The 12,962-nt window shown below is 62.5% G+C and overlaps 1 protein-coding gene across 2 annotated transcripts in view; it reads right to left on the bottom strand.

Annotated features, from left to right (window-relative positions):
* Nucleotides 1-3,149: 3,149 nt before the first annotated feature.
* Nucleotides 3,150-12,962, bottom strand: part of TXNRD2 (thioredoxin reductase 2) — a 34,659-nt gene continuing 24,846 nt past the window's right edge. For both annotated transcript variants that reach the window (XM_059041166.2, XM_067015065.1), the window contains exons 12-18: nucleotides 9,579-9,715; nucleotides 7,210-7,305; nucleotides 6,889-6,981; nucleotides 5,441-5,512; nucleotides 5,262-5,359; nucleotides 4,228-4,433; nucleotides 3,150-3,362 (exon numbers count right to left, since the gene is read on the bottom strand). In XM_059041166.2, the coding sequence (XP_058897149.1) occupies nucleotides 4,310-4,433; nucleotides 5,262-5,359; nucleotides 5,441-5,512; nucleotides 6,889-6,981; nucleotides 7,210-7,305; nucleotides 9,579-9,715 (620 nt within the window). In that variant the 3' untranslated portion in view covers nucleotides 3,150-3,362; nucleotides 4,228-4,309. The remainder of the gene's footprint in view (nucleotides 3,363-4,227; nucleotides 4,434-5,261; nucleotides 5,360-5,440; nucleotides 5,513-6,888; nucleotides 6,982-7,209; nucleotides 7,306-9,578; nucleotides 9,716-12,962) is intronic.

Here is a 12,962-nt window from a genome sequence, read left to right as displayed (position 1 = left end):
AAACCCGAGAGATGTCCAGGAGCTGGGCCACAGGGAGGGCCAGCCAACGGGGAGGAGTGGGCCTGGGGAGAGCAAATGGGGAGAGCAGGGGTCTGCATCAGGGCAGACTAGGCTGTGCTTCCCCACACAGACGTCAGACCCAGGCCTAAAGGCCACAGCCCACCTGTTCTGAGGCCAAGCTCCTGCAGACCAAGAAGCAGTATCTGTAAAACAGTCTCCTCCCTCCCAGTATTGCCCCAAAGATCTGGTGTGTCAGCAGGAGCGGGTCTCCTGCCGGACCCTGGCTACTCGGGGCGGACAACCCAGCTACTGTCTCCAGGCACCATGGCACCAGCCCAAGGGGGTGCCATCTGTGGCCATTGGGATCAGGCATCACTTCCACCAAAGACGCTTCCTGACAGGACTGGGCCAGCAGAGGGATGTGCTGTGGGACCTTGGGGCTACAGCAGAGACAGGGCAGGGGACACTCGTGGGGCTGTTTGTGATGTGGCCACCTCGGGCCCAGGCACCCTGCTGGGCTTGTTCACCCCCAGGAGGGGGGCATCTCCCAACCTGTTTCTGGCAGTGACTGGCCCACAGCATCCCCCCATGTGCACCCAGACTAGGACCCAAGGGTGGGCCGAGCAGGACCGGTGGGCACTGACCAGAAAGGAGGTGGGCAGTGGAGGTCAGGGCAGGCTTGGTCAAGCTGGGCAGGAAGAGGCCATGGCTCAGGTGAGGGCAGCAAGGAGCCCAGGGCTCCCAGAGGGGCTCAGGGATGAGTGGGGGCAGCCTGGGGCTCTTGGTGGCCTGGTCCAGACCCAGCCAGCATGGAGGAGCCTCTCATGGCAGACTCGTAAGAACCAGATGCTTCCGTGAGTGATGTGCGGGGCACTGAGGCCTCACAGTGGGGGGTGCCCTGACTGGGGTGGGCCGGGCGCCCAGAGCCTGAACAGGGTCCACAGGGCTCAGTCATGCGGCCTGGTGGCCCTGGGCCTCTGGACAAGCGCACTGCCCAGCCTACTCACAGCGTCCCTCTTGCAGGGCCCTGGGCCACCTGCACCGCGGTAGTTCCTGGAAGCTCAGCGTCAGGCAGTGAGTGGTGGGTGAGGGTCTTGGGCCCAGCATTGGGGCCTGCTTCAGGCCAGGACACCAGCCACGTCTCTGAGCTGCTGCCTGGCTTGTGGCCACAGGACAGATGACAACCACCTGACAACGGCTGTTTCTCACAGGGCAACTCTGCCTGGAGGGCCCCTGGCTGGACCTGGCGGTCACCTACTCAGCCAGGCCTGCCGCCGCGTGAAACTATGGCTGAGGCATGTGTGAGGTGGGTGTTCCCTGCTACCCACCCAGCAACACTGGGGTTCCCCACATGGCTGTGGGATGCTGGGGGCACCCACGGCCTGCGTAGGGTGTGCAGCCCTCAGCCCAGCCCTCGAGGACTAGTCACCCTCCCCTGTGTATCCGCCTCCCCGGGGGCCCAGGACCTCGGGGACAGCACCTCAGGGGGCTGGGGGAGGACTGGGGTGGCAGCAGAGGGCTTCCCAATGGAGGGAGAGGCAGGGGAGGAGTGGGCTGGCCCCAGCGGCAGCTCCCCCACGTCACTGCACAACCCGCAGCCACAGATGAGTGCAGGACATCGCGGGGTCATTGTAGGTTACACAGAACAATCTGAGGAATTAAAGTCATATTTTCATTGCACCATAAAAACATGCCAAGGTGCAGGAGGCAGCCCTGGGCCCAGGTGGAGAGCACCTGGCCTGTGGGGTTCTGGCCCCTCCCTACGCTCCCTGGGAGGAGGAACTGGAGCCGGGCTTTGCCCAGGGAGGGGCCTCAGGCCACGCAGTGAGCAACCCTGGAGCCAGGCAAGCCTGAGGGACACACAAGCAGGACAGAATGCCCTGTGCCCAGCTCCGGCCTGAGACCCAAGAGTACAGTGGGTGCCTCCCCAAGTGCAGGGCGGGGGGCTGGGGGTCAGCGAGGTAAGCCTGGGTCTGCACACACCACCCCACTGGAGCCCCCAGGGCAGGGGGCATGGGGGACATGGCCGGGCCCTTTGTGGCTCCTGATGCTTACAAGGGGGGCCAGGCCCCTGCCTGCGACGGGCAGGGGCTGAGCCCCGCGTGGGGGAGGGGCCTCCACATTGGCAGCGCCCCAGGGCTGTCCCGAGCACCGTGGGGGCTTTGTTCTCCCTTCGGTGGCCACACAGGCTGCGTGAACTGGCCAGAGAGAGGATGTCGCAGGCACAGCTGGGTCGAGGCTGCCCTAGGAAAGGGGCTGCAGGGGCAGTGATGTGGCGCGGCCGCCTGGCAGGTGCGTGGGACTCCCAGCCCGACTGCATCACCCGGCATCACAAGAAGCCGCGAGGCCGCCTCAGGTCCCTCTTTGGCCATCCCAGAGCCCAGGGCGGCCCCTCCCATCCAGGTCAGCTGACCCCGCAAAGCCCGCCCCCTGCCTCCAAGGCTGGGAGGCCACGCCCAGCGCAGAGGGAACCTCCTCGCAGGGCCACCAGCCGGGCGTTAAACGGGACACGGCTGATCGCGCTGCATTTGTCAAGAGGCCTGGCCCCTCCCGGCACTTGGCGTCTCAATGGGGCGTCTGAAGGCCGCTGCACACGCTTCACGCGAGCGGCGTCTGAGTTCCCGCAGGCCCATTAAGGCGCAAAGACATTCCTTTGTTCGCTGACAAGCAGGGTCCCACCCAGGGCTCCCGGGCGGCAGACTAAGTGATGTTTTCTTAGGGAAGACACGAGATTAACCGCCGCTAAAGCCCCAGTACAATGCTGGGCCCTGCCCGTCGCTGTCAGCGCCATCTCTCCGCGGTGACTGACAGGTGCCGGGGGCCTCCCTCCCCATCAGCCTCCGTGTGCGGGATTAGCCTGAGCCCAGCCGAAAAGCTGGATGGGGCCCCGGGAAAGCGGAACATTCGGGGGACAGGGCCTCAGCACCATCCCACTCCTGTCACCCGCCATGTGCTGGCAGGTGGCTCTGGAACACAGCCTGCGATCCCAGGAGGCTCTGCTCCAGGAGGAAAGGCGGGGTCCTCCAGGGCGGGGTGCTGGGGACCCCCCACACGCTGACGCCGGCACAGCATTACTCAGAAGGGATTCCCCATGGTGATGGACGGGCGGCCACCCCGGGCGCATCGGGGACATCATGGGCAGGGCACGCTTCCAGAAAACACCCTCTTTATTTGTGCCCTGGAAACGCCAGTGGACTCAGACGTGGGCAGCCCGCGGGGGGTTTCTGCGCAAGTCGTCATCATCTGGCATGAGCGAGGGTGCCAGATGCAGGCCTGGGCCATCCCTGCAGGGCGCTCGGCGGTTGGTCCAGATGCACTGGGCAGGGGCGTGGCTCGCCCGAGCTTGGCCTCCAGCATCCTGCCTGCCGAGGACGGGGGTCAGCATGGGGTGGCCCCGCGTCCCCACACCCGCCCACACACAGGGACTCTCGGGGGACAGAAAACAGCTGAGGGGTGGCCCTGCCCCACCAGGTCGTGCATAACTGTTAGAAACACCCTGAAATGATAAAGCTCATCAGAGGCAGCCCTGTCCAGGAGCTGTGGAGGAGCCAGTGCCCTGGGTGCCCCAGGAGAGGCTCTGGGCCTGGCCCACTGCCCACTGATCCTCTGCCGTGGCTTGGCCCCTCACGCCCACCTGTGGACATCCCGTGGGCGCTCACTGCTCTGTCCACAGTCCCCCGGGGCCCTCGGGACCCCGACCCAGGAGGGGTGGACAGCCAGGGGATGCCCCTCTCAGGCTGACAGGCGGAAAGGCCCCAACCACAGGCATCCCCTTGGCTGGAGTCAGGCAGGGACTTGCTTATTTCCTCCTAGATGAGGCTCAGGACAAACATCACACCCCCGGGCTTCTGGCAGCCCACTCAGCCTGGCTTTGCAAAGTCTAACAGAACCAGACTGTGGGCGGCTCTGAGCACGAGGCTGCGTCTCCACCTTCTGGGCAAGAGAGAAAGGAGCTGGGCTGTTCTGAGCGGGGCAGGTGGTAGGGAGGCCCACTGAGCACTCCACACCCCGGGTCCCCAACACCCCCGCCCCCAGGACAGGCGCTACAGGGTGACACCGGCCTCCAGACACCGCCTGCACATGAGGAGCAGCAGCAACCCAGCTGGGGTCTGGAGTGCCCTGGGTTGGGGGGGCCCTCTCGGCAGGTGCAGCTTCTCCTGCACCTGGAGAGCAGTTCACAGTGGCACCCTACTCCCCTTAAACATAGGACCTACCCTGCATGCGTACCTGGCTCTGAGCCTCTGCTGAGCCTGGCCGTGGGGTCAGAAGTCATGCTGAGCACCCTGGGTCTAGGGATGGCCGCTTAGCCTCAGCAGCCGGTCACGGTGGGGTCCAGGCCCGAGCGCTTGGAGATACGCAGCTTGGCCACCTCCTCGGCACAGGTTGGGTGGATGCCCACCGTCCGCATCACCTGCTGGTAGGAGGCCCCACACCTGCACGCCAGGGACAGGGGATTCGGGGGACGAGTCAGTGCAGGGAGGCGTGTTCGAGTCCCCCCCCGCCCCCATCCTCAGGTGGCAGCACACGGGGGAGAGCTGGGAAGTCATGGTCTCCTCACCGTCCCCCAGCCCTGGCCCCTATCCTCTCTTCTCCAGCTGGCAGCCAGGAACACCTGCCAACACCTATGCTGGCCCCGCCCCACCTCCCTTGGAGCAAACACCCCGAGCCTGCAGTAGCCAGACAGCCCCACCCCAGGCCCACCTCCCACCTGCCTGGCCTGGCCTCCTGCTGCTCCCAGCCCACCAGGCACAGGCCCACTCGCCCTCTTCTCTGAGTTCAGCCCCCTTCCTCTGCTTCACCCCAGCCCTCCTGCGTCTGACAGCCCCTCACCAGCTGCCTGGCCTCTTCATACCCAGAAACCAGAGCTTCCACAACACGGGCCCCGCCATGCACAGCCTGCAGCTGGGACTGGCCCCACAGGACACGTGCCCCCTGGGAGGCCCTCCCAGCACACTTGATGCAGAGGCCTTGCTCCTGACTGCCTGGGCACTCAGCCCCCAACCCTCATTCTGAGCAGAGAAGACCCACCATGCCCCTCAGGGCTGGCTGGGGACACGAGCCTGTTCCCCCCGGTGGCCTGGCCAGAGATGGACATGGCCACCTCTCAGGTGATCGACCGGACCCGTCCCATTGGGCAGACCCTCTCTGAAACCATGACCACGAGTGACCCTGATGCGGCAGACTTCCGACAGTGGTGCCGCTGACTTTTGGGGGACCCCAGCCTGAGTGTCACGTAACAGCTGACATTCCTGTGGACTTACTTGATCCCCAGAGCAAATCCTTGAGTAACTTCGCCAGCATTGGGGCCAAGGAAGTGCAGGCCCAGCACCAGCTGTGGGGGCTCCCGCAGACACACCATCTGAAAGGCACATGGTCAGCAGCGGCGTGCGCGGCTGTGGGGGCTCTCTCTCATCCCGGCCAGGCCCATGGGGATGCTCACCTTTATGTAACACTGGGACGCGTCCCGTTCAGGCACCACGAACTCCAGTGGTTTATAATATGCGTGATAAACCTGGGTGACAAGACACCGATTCCTGGGTCAGTGGCTACAGCAAAATAAGCCCCGGGGGCATTTTACAGCTCGACAGGCTGTGGGCACAGTGGGGAGGGGGGCGGAACTGCCCGCTCAGCCCGCAGGTTGTGGTCTGGGGCAAGGACAAGGCTCGGCTGGCCTCAGAAGCACCCCTCTCCTCCCGGCACAGCAGCCTGCGGACAGACCCTCTCCCACCAGGCCCAAGACCCCCAAGAACTACAGCAGCAGAACGGGTGCCAGACTGGCCACCTTCTGACTTGCCCCAGAGCCCGAGGCTCAGTGCAGGCACGGGCACCGCCCAGGAGCACAGCCCAGGTGGACGCTGCAGGTTATGGACGGGGCGACCGCGGGCGGTGGAAGGGGGGCCCGACCGCCGGTCTGGCCTCCCTCGGGCACCTCGGTGCTTGCCTGGCCCTCACTCGAGCCAGGAGGCGGGGCAGGCGCGGCCCCCACCGGAGCTGCTGGACAAAGGCTTTCAGCGCCTGAGAAGGGCCGATAGCGTGTTCGGGGCTGCGGCCGAGTAAAAAATGAGCAGAGCCCTCACATGTGCTGCACAGCCATTATTAATTAATGCAGCTTCAGAGAATATTGTTCTAACGAAGACAGAATTGAAAAGAAAACAAACAAAGGGCATTTCGCCATTCAACATTGTGAAACATAAAACAACATCATGGAATGCCATGGACACATGTCCCAGGACACTTGTGATGAATCGAACAAAAATAGCAAATAAAGTGCCGTTGATGGAGGGGACCGGGGTGCAGGGATGCAGGGCAGGCACTGGAGCCCGGGGCGCTCATTCCCAAAGAGCCCCCGGCCGCTCTGGTGGCCACGTGGGTCCGGTTTCTCCCAGCCCGCCTGCAAGCTGCCACAGCACCCACAGCCTACCAGGCTACCTGGGGCACACGCTGTGGCCAAAGCAGACCCCAGAGAAACCCCCATCTGATGACAAACCCCTCCCTCCGGGATGGATGCCTGGGTTTGGGCTGTCAGAGGCCCACAAGGACCAGACTCGTGGAGGAGGCACAGGGCCAGGTGGGGGCGGAAGGGCAGGGGTGGAGGTGAGCAGAGGTCGGAGGGCAGGAGGAGCCTTTCAGGTCAAGGCAGACATGCACCCCACTGAGGTGGGCCGCAGCCCAAAGGCCCCCTCATTCCCGGGGCTGCCCGCCAGCACCGCCAGCCCATCACAGCCATCGTTCTGGGCCCCACGCCCCGCCCTGCCAAGCTGCAGGCCCTGGGAAGCAGGATGCCAACACTCCCGCTTGCCGCGGGCCTCTGTGTGGGGCGGCCGTGACGGGGTGGAGGGCCACACAGGCCTGTGTCCTGGCAGCCCCCTCCCCAGGGCCCTGACTCACCTCCACACGCTCCTCTCCATGGCGAGCCATGGCCTCCTCCTCTGACAGCCCCACACAGCCATACTCCAGCGGTGTGAAGACTGTCGTGGGAACCTGGAGGGTGGGCCGGGATAAGGCACCAGAGTGAAGAGCTCACTGGGGTATGCCCGTCCAGGCTAGTCCCTGGATGGGTGACCCCCTCTCTTGTTCCCGGGCTGCACCTCACACACAGGCACACACGCACACACGCACATGCTCACACTCAGAGACACACGTGCACCCCCAGAACGAGCTGCAGCTCCCGCAGGCTGGAAGTGGCATCTGAAGAGGAGGGGCACTCACATTGTCATAGTCCATCAGGTCTGAGGACCGACTGCAGAGCCGCTGGGCTAAAAGCCTCCCGGCCATGATAGCCGTGGGCGTCAGCTCTGGCCGCCCCTGGAAGGTGGGAGCACGGAGTTACTTCAGCTTGACCCTCAGTGGGGGTACCGCCTTCCCAGTGGGGCGTCTCCCCCAGACGCATTTTGCCTCTGCTTGTTCCCGAATGCTCCCCTCTGTCCTGCTCAGCGGGAGACACCTGTGGTCATGGCCCCCGTCCCTGGAAAAGGGGGTGAGCCGCTAACGAGCCCAGCCACACCGGCCACACTGCCCGTACCCACTTGTGACTTCTCTCAGAACACCTTCTTCATGTCAGTGCCTTTGCAGAGCTGCCCCCACAACAAAGCTCAAAAGGGACCCAGCCACCATCTACCCATTCGCACTGACAGATTCTGGCTAAGATGGGCCCTGGGAGCAGCAGTGGGCTCCCACACGCAGCTTGTCTGGCACGTCAAGCCCATTACCGAACCCAGATCGGACACCGTTCCGTTCCATGAAGGCCTCTGCCCCAGGGTGTGTCCTGCCGGGGAGCAGGGGGTGACACAGCCCCTGTGTCCCCACACGCATCGGCCTGGGGCTGGCTGCCAATCACCCCTGCAGCAGCAGGAAATGCAGATGTTGTTTGACATTCCAGAAATGAATGGAGATCGGCAGCGATAAAGTGCGTAGGCAGCCCGTGCATTCCACCGACCTGACTAAGGGGGACACAGCCCACACGGCACACGAGGTCTCCCTGAACCACGGCCTCCCCTCGCCAGACCCCTGGGGGTTAACACTTCTTGCTGCTCAGAGTGACCTTTCTGAGGGAGCAGGCTGAGTGTTTTAAGACACAGCACTGCCCAGCTAAGTGGCCAGGTCCCTGGGGCAGCGAGCAAGCATGAAGTCTCGTCCACACCAATGGGTCAACTAGGTGGCCAGATGACCCAGTGGGGGGAGCGGCTGGAGCTCTGACGCACCCAGCGGGCTGTCCCCGTGGTCACGACACAGGGGTCTGTTTCCCACGCAGCATCTCATGAGCCTGGGTTCATGTGGGGCTCGAGGCTCAAGCGGCTGCCAACTGGCTCCCATCTGAGCACTGGCCATGGCAGGGGCGGCCCCTCTGGTACAATGGGGACACCAGGGCCAGGCTGTAGTGCAGGACAGACTGTCTCCAGATGAGCAGGCTGGCCCTTCGGGAACAAAAGGAGGCCCAGCCGTGCATGGCCTCCCCGCCCCGCCCGTCTCCATGTGTGTGCCAGGCTCTCTGGAAGCCCTCCACCTATCACAAGCTGCAGCAGAGGCTGGGGAGGCTGAGGGAGAGGCAGTCCCACAGCATCGATGATGACTGTCATCTTTCTGACCCCCACACTGAGCATCTCCTGACACCTGAAATAGCTCATTTGCTTGTCATCTGTGACTGTGATAGAACATCACCTCCATGAGGGCTGGGACTTCTGTCTGTTCCTGCAGTGACCCCAGAACCCAGAAAAGTGCCTGGTGCTCAATGTGTGAAGAAAGAACGTAAACTAACACCACTGTGGGTTTCACAGCACCCCCAAACTCATGTCCCCCCAGAACCTCAGACTGTGCCCTCCTGGGAAGTTGGGGTCTTTGCAGGGGTAATTAAAGTGAAGACTGACGTGAGGTCAGCCTGGATTCAGGTGGCCCTAATTCCAGGCACAGGCCGGCCCCAGAGGAGATGCTTGTGAAGATACCCGGGGCCTCAGAAGCTGGACCTGGCGAGGAGGGTCCTCCCCAGAGGAGGAAGTGCAGCCCTGATGCCTTGACCTCAGATTTTGGGCCTCCAGAGCAGGAGGGAACAAATTCTGCTGTTCTGACCACCCAGTTCCTGGCGCTTTGTGGCGGCACCATGGAGATGCCTGCTAGGTCTGGGGGCCCAGCCTATGATTGGGACCCTGCCCTGGCTGCCCTCCTCGGGACACGATGCACGCGTGCACGATAGGCCGACTGATCCTGAGGCGCTGGGGCCCATAGCTGAGCAGCCCCCGGTGTTGCTGGGCCCATAAGAGGGGCCACTGACCGATGCCTCCCAAGCCAGGCTCATGGGAGTGCTGACCGCCCAAGATCAGAGGTAAACCGAGGCCAGGAGGTAGAGGCCGCTCCATGGTATGCAAACATACACCATCCCTCAGAGCTCCTGCCATGAGGAGCTTCACGGCAGGATCTGTGGACGGTGCCCCCTCGTCTGCCCGCCCGTCCACAGAGAGGAGGAGCATGGAGGTGGGGGTGATGCCAAGTCCTCCTGGGGCTCAGCACAGAGCCCATGTGAGCCACAAGGCAGGGGTACAGGGTCGGGGGATGGGGTGGGGGGGAGGAAGCAGCGCAGGCCGTACCTCCGCCACGTCTCCGATAGCATAGATGTGGGGGACGGAGGTGGCTTCCTGGGCGTCAACCAGGATCTTCTGAGTGTTGGGGTTGGTACGCACACCAGCCTTCTCCAAATTTAGACCTCTGGTTTCTGGAACTCGGCCTGAAGGACACAAAGAGCAAGTCTGGGAGGTTTTCATTAGTGGTTCTGACCGAGATTCCTTGTTTTATTTAAAACCCTTCTCAGAATGTCCACTTAGAATTGGTAAGACATCAAGCACCAACAGCACCAAGGGCCTCAAACACGCGCTCACACATGTATGTACGTACACATACACGTGTATACATGTGCACACACAAACACCTGCAGAGAGACTCAATGAAAGGACGGAGCAGGAATGGGGAGGAAATGGGGTGGATGGAGAGTCAGCAATAAGACCCTCCTAAACACATCCTATGATACAATTTTGTTTCTTTATATCATATACACAGTTTATACGTATACATATTCAAAAAGTAAAATTAAACATGGAAAAAAATCCCTATAACCCGTAAACAACCTAAAACAAAGGGGCCTATTGTAACAACACGTGGAAAGACAACTCAGGAGACCCTGCGAACCCACGTTGGAACTGTACCTCCGAGGGTCACGTCCCCACAAGTGAAGATACTAACAGGTCCTACATGTCACTCAAAGAGGATGGTTCAAAATCGGTAACATCAACTTTGAATTGGAAATTCATGACTTTTAAAAAAATGCGGGCTTCCCTGGTGGCACAGTGGTTGAGAGTCCGCCTGCCGATGCAGGGGACACGGGTTCGTGCCCCGGTCTGGGAGGATCCCGCGTGCCGCGGAGCGGCTGGGCCCGTGAGCCATGGCCGCTGGGCCTGCGCGTCTGGAGCCTGTGCTCCGCAACGGGAGAGGCCACAACAGTGAGGCCTGCATACCACAAAAAAAAAAAAAAAAAAAAAAAAAGCAAGTCTCCTGGCTCTGACCACAGAAAGGGTGTAGAAGCAGCAGCAACCAAGGGCGATGTGCCCCCAGCCCCAGACTGTGACCCCTAAGCCCCTCCCCGCTGAAGGGGCCGGACTCCAAGGGGCCAGGTACCCCAGGCCACATGGTGGAGTGATGGACGGGAAGGATCAGCACGGCCGCAGGCTCAGCCCGACAGGACCTTGCAGCCTCTGAAGGCATCAGCCCAAGGGGAAGTCGGAAACAGGACCCAGGCCTCACAGACACTGGGGCCCCATCCCCTGTGTGCATTTCTCGGCAGGGGTGTCTCAGGGTCCTCACGTGGCCCCCCGGGCTGGCCTCCGCCCCCACCAAGACACCCCTCCTGCAGCTTGTGCGAGGCAGGATGGCGCTCCACGTGGGTTTACCTCTCTCTGCCACCAGGCTGTGGCCTCGTGTCCCCACATCTGGCAGCGGCCGTTTCCCCGGCACCCGTGGCGCGCAAGCTGACCCAAAGGAGGCAGACAGTGTGCACGACCTCGCCCCCCCACTCCCCGGGCAGCCCCAGCTCCGAGACCTCCAGGGTCTGCACTGCACACCCACCCATCCTTGCAGGCAGTCAGCGCACGAACCCTACTCTTGGGGGAGAGGCCAGGAGGGGCAATGCCAGGCATTGCCAGCTCTGTGTGCTCACAGCCTGGGCCCCATCACAGCTGAGCTGCCTCACCACCCTTTCTCTCCAGGTTCAGATGATGTGGCCTCGTCGAGCCAGGTTGGCAAGGGCCGCTCTTCCTGCCTGACCCCAGGGGGGCAGCGGGTGGCCCCCATCACCGTGGCTGGGGGATCCCGACGGCAGGACACATGGCTTCAAAGACACAGTTCCCACAGCTAACACGGCTCAGGCCCCAGAGGTCGGGTGGCAGCTGGTGGAGCCCAGGGAGAGGAGCCTTAACTCTCCAGCTGCTCTCCTGGTGGGAAGTCAAAACACAGGCTCAGCTAAGCCTGCTTCTTGAGCCGATGGCTCCCGCCTCTGCATTCAGCTCGGCCCCAGGAATCGGGGGCTGAGGGCTAGCGCCCTTTGCCATCAGATTGCACACAGGCAGTGCAAGGCCGGGGGGGCCCCACCTTCTGACAGCACCAGTACTGGCCCTATGGTCCTGACAGAGACCCATGAGTGCAGAGTGGTACCTGCCACCTGCCCAGCATCCTGCCAAGGTGCCTGGGGACCCAGTGGGCAGCTGGGAGGGGACTGGACTGTGATCCCAGAGAGGAAGGAGCTGGCCCCACAGGCAGGACTGGAGGGCATGGGCTTAGTGGGCGACAGTCACTTATGCAGGGGCTCATAGCTCAGTCCTGAGGTTCCTCCCCAGGCCCCCAGGCCCTGCGCCTCCCGGTGACACTCTGGGCTGGAGCTGGAGAGTCCGAGGGCAAAGCCGGCAGCACTTGGATCAGCTGCTCTGACGCCGGCCACGCTGTCCCGGGTTCTCCCCTGCACCCCTGCCTGGCTGGTCACAGGAGGTCAAGAGTGCTTCCTCCGGCGTCTGTGGTAACCATGGTAACTACACACCTTGCAGATGCCAGCAAACCATATCCCAGATCCCAAAGGAAATAAAGATAAACTTGAAAGTAGTAACAGGAGACAGTAACATATGCTGGAGTTAGGTGGCCTCTGCAGTCTATTTTGAAGCCAGGATTTTTTAGGACGTTCTGCATACGTGAACTTGGAAAGTATGTGGGATGTGTGAGTCAGGCCACTGGTGAAAAGAATGGATGGTTGATGGGGGCTGGGGGGCAGTACAGTGAAGAACAGGCCACATGCAGCAGGCACTCCACTGACGCTTCCAGAATGAACAGTGAAGGAAGGGAAGGGCTGGAGCAGGCGAAGTCCCAGGGGCAGCCGCGGGCACTTCAGGGCTTGGAAGCTGGGCCTGGCGGGTGAGGCCTGGGGTGGGCAAGCCCTCGAGAGGGGTCACACAAGGAGGGACAGGCCCACACCCTCTGCCGTGCTGCCCCCTCATGCCGAAAGCAGGAGATCATGCCTTCCCTTTCAGCTCAGGCCCAGAGCCCCAGAGGAAGATGGAGAATGGGTGTGGGGTCCGGGGGGGTACCCGGTGGCTGGTCACTCGGGCGCCAGCTCAGGCCCAGGCTGGGCTTACATGGCAACGGTCACGTCGTCCTCCGATCTCCTCCCTTGCACCTGTGTGTAGGTAGTGCTCCTCCCACGATTGGTGGAGGCCTGTCCCAGTCACCCTGCATGTCACAGTCACACACTGCCCTGTCTGGCACGTGGGCTGCCTGCTCCTCGCACTGCACAGGGTTGGTGGGCCCCCAGGATGAGGATGGCATCCTCAGGGGGGCTTCGGGGTGCAAGCAAGGCTGCCCCCTCCTCAGTGGCAGTGGGCTCTGCTCATTTGCAGGGCGGTGGAGGGGCGACTGTGAGGACTGAATTTGCGCTTCTT

Source organism: Kogia breviceps, chromosome 15 (genome assembly GCF_026419965.1).
Source record: "Kogia breviceps isolate mKogBre1 chromosome 15, mKogBre1 haplotype 1, whole genome shotgun sequence".
NCBI lineage: Eukaryota > Metazoa > Chordata > Mammalia > Artiodactyla > Physeteridae > Kogia > Kogia breviceps.
This window is presented reverse-complemented; position numbering and strand designations above follow the sequence as displayed.